General features: G+C 40.0%; 1 protein-coding gene across 1 annotated transcript; it reads right to left on the bottom strand.

Moving 5' to 3' along the window:
• Positions 1–269: 269 nt before the first annotated feature.
• LOC140303683 (keratin, type II cytoskeletal 8-like) lies at positions 270–4,467 on the bottom strand. The gene is made up of 9 exons (XM_072382540.1): positions 4,008–4,467; positions 2,544–2,752; positions 2,389–2,449; positions 2,202–2,297; positions 1,889–2,053; positions 1,645–1,770; positions 1,336–1,556; positions 1,187–1,245; positions 270–1,077 (listed from the first exon to the last, which is right to left on the bottom strand). Exons 1-9 carry the CDS (start codon positions 4,338–4,340, stop codon positions 965–967), a joined length of 1,383 nt encoding a protein of 460 aa, XP_072238641.1. The 5' UTR covers positions 4,341–4,467; the 3' UTR covers positions 270–964.
• Between the last annotated feature and the right edge of the window lie 4,119 nt (positions 4,468–8,586).

The raw sequence follows: 8,586 nt of genomic DNA, 5'->3' as shown, positions 1-8,586 counted from the left end.
AGTTTGAACTGGCAAAATAATAGTTTATGGTATTAATTAGAGAGGTGTATTGTTCTCTTATCAAAGTTCTTAAGAGGACATTCGAAGTTGTAAATTAATAAATCTTTGGATTTTAAAAAATAAATGTTAGAGCAGATTCCTCGAAAAGTTGTTGTCTCTTGGTGACTGCAAATTCAAGCAGTAACCATCTTGGTACATCACTGCCCCCATGTGAAACGTCATGTTTTCTCTCACATACCACAACTTCAATCAAAAAGAGAGGCAATGACTTTTTTTCCTCAGATTTACTTTATTCAGATCGATCCCATACAGTTTTCTGCAACATTTATCAGTCATGTTGCTGACAAAGAAAATAAATCTGGTTTTTAGCATTGTTTGACTTTGACAATGGGAGGCAAACTAAGCAGGGAAACATACAAAATGATCAAATAAAAAAAAGTGCAAGGCAGAAACCAATCGACTCAAGGTTTAACTGTAAACATGTAAATCCATACAATTTCTCAATCTTGTATCTCTCAGGTGATTAGATTTGGTCAGGGACTTGCTCTTCTTAGTAAGGTCAACACTCAAATGTAGAAACTGAGAACATGTGGGCTGCTGGAGAGCAGACTGCAGTGTAAAATGCTGACTAGTTATTACAGATCCTCAAATACTTTCCTTGCTTAGTTGTAACACTCCACATACACCTTAGCCTTTTTTTCCAATTATTTATGGGATGTCAGTGCAGAAAGAAAAAAAAAACATTGCAATGCAAACTGACCTGAGCCTTCAGAAACTCATGTTGTGTGGTTTAGAGTAGAAAACAGGATAAAGCTGCACTAGAGAATCACTGGTTTTTGGGATGCTCAGCACTCTTGTTGAAACTCTTGTTTTGACAGTATTGCATAGCACCATGAAAGGGTACAAATTTAGACTAAATTCAAGAGTTTCTGAGGGGAAAGAGGGATGGCTCTCCTTTTTACTGTTAATACATTTTCCTGGAACTGGTTGATGAGACTGTGGATTTGGTGATAGTGCTACCACCATAACCTCCAAAACCTCCACCATATCCAAATCCACCGCTGGAGCTGGACAGTCCTGGAACAGTAAACACACAGGAAGTGTTAATTATTTGTTTTCTCTGTGTGACTATGCTTGTTCATGTATGTATCATGTATGATGACAATGCATAAAGTCAGAAACTTACCACCACCTCCAGACGTCTGCTGCACATGAATGGTGGCGCTGGAGCCTCCACTGGCCAGTCTGATTATGGAAAAAAATAGAGGGTTATTCCTGAATTTAGAAATGAAACTATACCAGTTGTAAAACAGTGAGTGTTTAAGTTGATCCCACCTGGTCTCCTCTCCCTCCAGGAGTTTTCTGTAGGTGGCAATCTCAATGTCGAGGGCAAGCTTGACATTCATCAGCTCCTGGTATTCACGCACTTGGCGGGCCATGTCCTGCTTGGCTCTCTGCAGAGCATCCTCCAGGTCCTTGATGCGGAGCTTGGCATCCTTGACTGCCAGCTCACCACGTTCCTCAGCCTCTGCGATCTGAGCCTCAAGATTGCTTCTCTGCAGAAATGTATGTTATGAATGATTTAATAACTTAAAATCATTTTAAGCAACGAGCTCACATCCACAAAAACTTCTTTAAATGTACCTGTCCCTTGATGGAGTCAATCTCATTCTGAAGACGGGCAATCATGCGGTTCAGCTCAGCAATCTCAGACTTTGTTGAGCGCAGGTCTTCACCGTACTGACCAGCAGAGCTCTGCATTTCTTCATACTGTTATGAAAATAAAATGAAGGTGAAGAACATAATTCTGACAGGAAGATAGGAATGGTGTTATTACATACTAATGCATGTTATAACTTATGAAAAACATTGACTTTGATTAACTCACCTTCTGTTTGTACCAGGTTTCTGCTTCAGCCTTGCTGCGATTGGCAATGTCTTCATACTGAGCACGCACTTCAGCCACAATAGAATCCATGTCAAGGTTACGGCTGTTGTCCATCTCCACAACGACAGAGGTATCCTTGATCTGGCCCTGCAGCTCACGAAGCTCCTACAGAACCGAGGGTTGTTGTTCAATAATTATTTCTCTATCTTCTTTAATTGATTTCTATAGTATGCAGATTATATCAAAGTAACCAGAGTGGTTACTATGATATAATAAAAAAAAAGTTGAACTGATCATTACAAATTGTACATACAGCCTCATAGATGGCTCTGAGGAAGTTGATCTCATCCTGTAGAGCATCAACTTTAGCCTCCAGCTCGACCTTGTTCATGTAGGCAGCATCGACATCCTTAAAATTATGTAGATAAAAGAAGTGTCATAATTTGCCACATTAAACCTCAGAAATGTTTTAAAAAATAGCCATATTCATGTCTCCTCACCTTCTTCAGGAGCACAAACTCATTCTCAGCAGCTGCACGCTTGTTGATTTCATCTTCATACCTGTTGGAAGACAATGCGGCACGTGAGCACACTCACACTACGACAAAGAACATCAGTATGTGTCATTGTAACTGACAATCATGTAATCACTGACTTATTCTTGAAGTCTTCAACCATGCCCTGCATGTTCCTCAGCTCTGATTCCAGCTTGACTTTCTCGTTGCCGAGCCCGTCGAGCTGTCTGCGCAGGTTGGCAATGTAGGCCTCGAACATGCTATCGATGTTAGATCGGGTAGTGGTCTGTTCCTGCAGGAGTTTCCATTTGGTCTCCAGCATCTTATTCTGCTGCTCCAGAAAACGGACCTGTGGAGGAAAAAAAACCAAAAAGAACAATTATGTGTTGTTCTAAAAATCTTTAATTAGATGTTGTTTTTTTGTTTGGCTTTTTTCAATATTGAGTAGACTAGTAGACTAGTATTGTGGTTTGGCTTGTAGGCTACATAATGTCCATAAGATACTCCAAAAGAAAATTTCAGAAAAAAGTATTAGTTTAAGTAAGGATTTGTGAAAAAAAACTGAAGGGCATCTGGTGTCAGCTTTCAGGTTTTACCTTTGGTACATGACTTATGTGTATCAATGTAAAATGCCACACCCTTGCCACAAAAATAGTGACTCGTAAAGGCGATTAAATGAGTGCATATTGTTTAAGCAGTCATGGATGCCAAAATGTGTGAAAGATAACTTTTTGAGAGCCTTTAATCTATGAACATATATTCTAATGGGTCATTTCTTTAAATGATACAAGGAATCCAGATGATACCGGCATGTGACGGTGGCTGTAAAACTTTCAGCCATTGCCTCTCCTGTTCAGTTATGACTCATCCTGTGTGCTCTCTTGAGCCATGAAAGCCACGTAGTTTTGTCAGCCATAAAAAAAACAAGAAAAAAACCTAGGTGTGGCAGAAGACCACAGAAGACAAAGCCATGCAATACAATGAGACAAGTACTTTCTTGCCTGTCTTGGTAATGGCTTATAGGATTTAGAGAGTTGGGGAGACATCAAATATTATAAGATAACATGCATCAATGCAGACTATGTGATCCTAACGTTACAAGCAAGTGAAAGCTGATTTACAGCTTTGTACTTAACATTCATGTTGCCCCTAACAACCAGCTGATAAGTGCAATGTGCAAATGGCAGACTTTGGACTTTGTGGGTATACTACAGATATATCCATCTTCTACACGAAAGTGCCCTGAGTGAGATATGAGCAAGTCACTGAAATAATTGCCACCCATGTTTAGTTAGTGGGCAGAGAAACATCTTGTACGCTCAGATGGTGCCAAATGTCATTTTAGGTATATTTGGATAGAGCTGTCAGTGTATGATCATATTTGTCATCATGACAGACTGACTTGAGAGTTTTTCTATTTACAGAGGTTGCAGCTCAGAGATAAGATCTCCTTGCTCAGCAACATCCTAGCTCAGCAGTTTCCTCAAATATAGAACACTGGACACACATTTTCTCATTTCTTTTCAGTGAAAGTTAAACTTCAGTTACAACTTAAAGTCAAAAGTGAGACCAACGGTAATTTCACAGAGCTCACAGGTACCAACCTTGTCGATGAAGGAGGCAAAACGGTTGTTGAGGTTCTTGATTTGATCCTTCTCTTGGGTGCGGACGACCTGGATGTTGGGGTCAATCTCCAGGTTCAGAGGGGCCAACAGGCTCTGGTTGACTTGGACAGCTGTGATGGGTGGTGAAGCGAAGCCACCCATTGCTTGGCTAGAAGAAAAACCAAAGCCACCTGATCTTCCTGAAGCCATGCTGAAACCACCACCATAGCTGGGTGCAGAGCCCAAAGCATAGCTGGTTCTGGAGACAGAGCTGACTGGTGTAGCAGTGGATCTTCTGGAGCTGTAAGAGCTGACTGACATTGCCTTCCTCATCTTTGCTGTGGTTAAGATTGTCCGGGCTGAGAAAAAGAGAACTGAAGGTGTGCAGCTTTAAAAGGAGAGCCAAGTCCCTCTGAGTGTCTGACTGCTGACTGTGCCTGCTTTTATTGTCATCCTGAGACAAGTGGGAGGGAACCGCAACCTGCCCTCTGAAGCCTCATGCGACACGCCTTGGTCTGAAAAACAAGAGTGGCCAGTCCTGTTAAACTGGTAGGGAAGGTTTGCCAGGAGATAAGCCGCGACACGCCCTGCAATAGGACAGGAGAAGAAGAGAAAAAAGGGCAGAAGTTAAAGTATCATCATGAAAAACAGCCTCTTACACATATTTCCATTACTCATTTGGTGAAGAGATCAATCAGCTTTACATTGAAAATAACTTAAAATACATAAACTCACGGAGTACCATCAGAAATACAACATACATTTGTAGATTTCATCTAAAAATCATCATATTTTCAAGATGCACAAAATAAACAGCTCTGTAAACAGCTTCAGTTTTTCACAGACTTAGCTGTTGCATCAGTTATCTATTGTCTGTAGTTTGCGCACAAGCCTGTGACAGGGACAAGCTTGATCTTCCCAACTGCAGAACACAGCCTCACTCGTCAGGTTTATCTTTTGATTAATTTCTATTTTGTTTCAGCTAAATGTCTGAGCAACACTTTTAATTTTACTAAAGACAGTAAAAAACAATGTTGTCTTCGCTGTGACTGAATCACAATAGGTGTGACTGGACAATCTTTTGCAACCCTGTCATTGTGTGCAGTGCTGTAACCTTTCACCTTGGCTTGTGCAAGTGGCTTTTTGGGGTGTTATGATGGTTTGGAATCACTGATCACAACGCAGCCGACAAAAAATATTTGTCCAAATGGGACAAAGAGAGTAGTATTAGTCCAAGAGAGAAGTGATAGAATACTGAAAAACTGAAAAAGCTATGCTTCACGTACTCTTGCTAATGAGACAACAACGTCACAACAAAAAAGGAACGAGTTGAACGATTACCACAGCGTGAATTTACACTCACTTTAAACATTCAGGCATTTATACAATACTATTCCAAATAAAAGTGCTTAACAATTCTTTTCAACAAGTTTTAAGCATACGTTTCTTCATATTGTGCTTGCAGTACAATAAATGTTTACTTCGCAAAAATTATTGTAATTTCTGCCCGGTTATGGCATTAGCCAAACATGGATTAATACAGGACTAATTTACAAGTATAAAGTATAGAAATTAAGGAGTTATTTAAGGTTATCCAGCCAAATGCCCTGGCAGAGTTGTCTCATTAAATTCTTGTTAAAAGAGAGAGAGCGTTTTTTTTAAAAAAAAAGGTCTTCAAAGCTGACAGAGAGCTCTCCCACAAAACTGTACACTTCAGGCTTTCAAGGCTTACAGTATCATACTTTCAGGAATGATACGGTAAGTGGGGGTGGTATTAATCCTGCACATTAATCAGCGGTGTGAATTAAAGATTAAGTGGTTGCTTTTGTGACCGATGGAATTTTAGTACACCCAGCCCTTCACTCCTGTGAACTCCAACTTATTGGGCCTGCATTTGTATTCTTTCTTTCTCAGCTTTTCACATGCACTTGCCTTTCATTTCTACCCAGGTGTGGAACCAGTATAAGTTTAAATTCATACACTTTATTTCATTGCTTTTTAATCATCTGTTCTCGTCAAGGAATGTGTGCAATTCTCTGTATCTAGCCTATTGCTTTTTCTCAGACAGCGCCATGTCTTTCAAGTAATACTCAATGTGCATACTTGAGGGCTATGTGACACACACACAGTAGTTATGCAAGTTGAGTGAGGCACAAGTGCCGAGTCGAAACGATGAACGATGAGCTTTAGGTTGGGGAGATTTCAGTTGAGCAGCAAAGGCAGTTTTCCAAAAAACTCTTGTTGCAAATGTTATAAGAGAAAAGAATGGGTACACATTGGCGTGGTCTGTGCTTGTTAGAAGTGTCATCATTGGTCATGGCTGCCATGATTTAAAAACTTGAGCCTGGTTAAGACAGGGTCATTTGGAGCAGCTAAACATGCTTACCCTCCGACATCAAGTTGAGGTCCCTGATACCAAGTGGCTAAAACGGTGATGTTTGTGGCTTTGCAAAAGTTGACCAATCCTGTGCAGTAATCTAATGTGCACTAGTGTATGCTCGTAGTGTGCTGGGTGAAGATTTTTAGTGCACTGATTAGCAGGAAGGCATCCACCTGTCAACATGTTGCCATTGTTTCACATAAAAATGTGAAGATGCTGTTCAGCCTGTTTACACACTTAAGGTCTTCAAGAGAAAGGTGTTTGCCTCTTGTTGTAGCACGCAATCAAAAAACATTTCCTCTCATAAAAATGCTCATAAAATAGGAGAAGTGCATTCTTTTCATTTCAGTGACTTAAGTCACTGAATGTCAATCAAAATGTTGATACAGAGTGAAAAATGCAACCATTTCTAATGGTGCAACCGCTGATTTGGTAAGTCCTTTTATGTCCTCTAGTTTACTTGTTGATTTAATGTGAAGTGAGAGCATAGTTTAAGCTCTTCTTGAGAGCCTTGCTCAGGAGACTAGATTTTAAAAGTAGGTAGTTGATTAAATTCAATTCAATTCAGTTTTATTTATATAGCGCCAAATTATAACAAACTAGTGCCTTGTCATCTCAAGGCACTTAAATAATACAATCCAATTCAAGCCAATTGGAATTCAATTCATTGTAATCATAATCCAATGAAATCCAATTAATTAATTTCAATATAATCCAATGCATTCATTAAGAGCCAATTCAAAAACAATATCCTAGCTAAGGAAACCAACAGATTGCACCAAAACTTGTCTTCAGTCTAATCTCCCGTCCTGAGCGTGCCTGAGGCGACTGTGGAAAGGAACGACTCCCTTTTAACAGGAAGAAACCTCTGGCAGAACCAGACTCAGGAAGGGTGGCCATCCGCCTCGACCAGCTGGGGTTTGAGAAGACAGAAGAGACGGGGGGAGAAACACCATAACACCATTCAAAGGATACCTGTTGGAACAGGGAAACACAAGTTAATAACCACAATAATGTCACATGTACATAATATCATTTGAGAAATTAAATGGGGGGGAAAAGAGACCAAAGTGTGGAAAAGTGTGACAGATGAGGTCCCCCAGCAGTCTAAGTCTATAGCAACTTAACTATAGGATGTTTCAGGATCAACTGAGCCATCCCTAACTATAAGCTTTATCAAAAAGGAAAGTTTTAAGCCCAATCTAAGTGGAAAGGGTGTCTGCTTCCCGGACATTTACAGGCAGCTTATTCCACAAGAGAGGGGCCTGATAACTGAAGGCTCTGCCTCCCATTCTACTTTTAGAAACACTAAACTGAGAAAAACAAGTAAACCTGCAGTTTGGGAGCGAAGTGCTCTGTTATTAAAATATCTTACAATGAGATCTTTAAGATATGATGGAGCTCGGTCATTAAGAGCTTTATATGTGAGGAGAAGAAATCTTAAATTCTATTCTGAATTTAACAGGGAGCCAATGAAGAGAAGCTAAAACTGGAGAAACATGATCTCTCCTGTTAGTTCTCATCAGAACTCTGGCTGCAGTATTTTGGATCAGCTGGAGGCTTTTCAGAGAATATGTGGGACAGCCCAATAATAAAGAATTACAGTAGTCCAATCTTGAAGTAACAAATGCATAGACTAGTTTGTCTGTATCACCCTGAGACAGGATGTTCCAGATTTTGGCAATAAGGCAGTCCTAGAAACCAGTTTTATATGTGCATCAAATGATAAATTCTGGTCAAAAATAACTCCAAGGTTCCTCACTGTAGAACTAGAAGCCAAGTAAATACCATCTACAGTAACTATATAACTAGGCAAGTTCTCCCTGAAGCGCTCAGGTCCAAAGAGAACAACTTCAGTTTTGTCTGAATTTAGAAGCAGACAGTTCTGAGTCATCCGGGTCTTTATGTCTTTAAGACATGCTTGTAGTCTGACCAACCTATTGGTTTCATCTGGTTTCATAGATAAGTACAGCTGAGTATCATCAGCATAACAATGGAAATTTATGCCATGCTGTCTAATAATGTTACCTAATGGAAGCATGTATAAAGGAAGAAGAATCGGTCCAAGCACAGAACCCTGAGGAACTCCATGACTTACTCTGGTGTGTGAGGATGATTCTTCATTTACAAGAACAAACTGGAATCTATCAGATAAATAACTTAAACCAGCCTAATGCAGTTCCTTTAATCCCAATAACA

The sequence above is a fragment of the Leuresthes tenuis genome, unplaced genomic scaffold (genome assembly GCF_036924035.1).
Source record: "Leuresthes tenuis unplaced genomic scaffold, fLeuTen1.0.hap1 SCAF_3, whole genome shotgun sequence".
Lineage (NCBI taxonomy): Eukaryota > Metazoa > Chordata > Actinopteri > Atheriniformes > Atherinopsidae > Leuresthes > Leuresthes tenuis.
The sequence above is the reverse complement of the archived record's forward strand: the minus strand, read 5'-3'. Positions and strand labels throughout refer to the sequence as shown.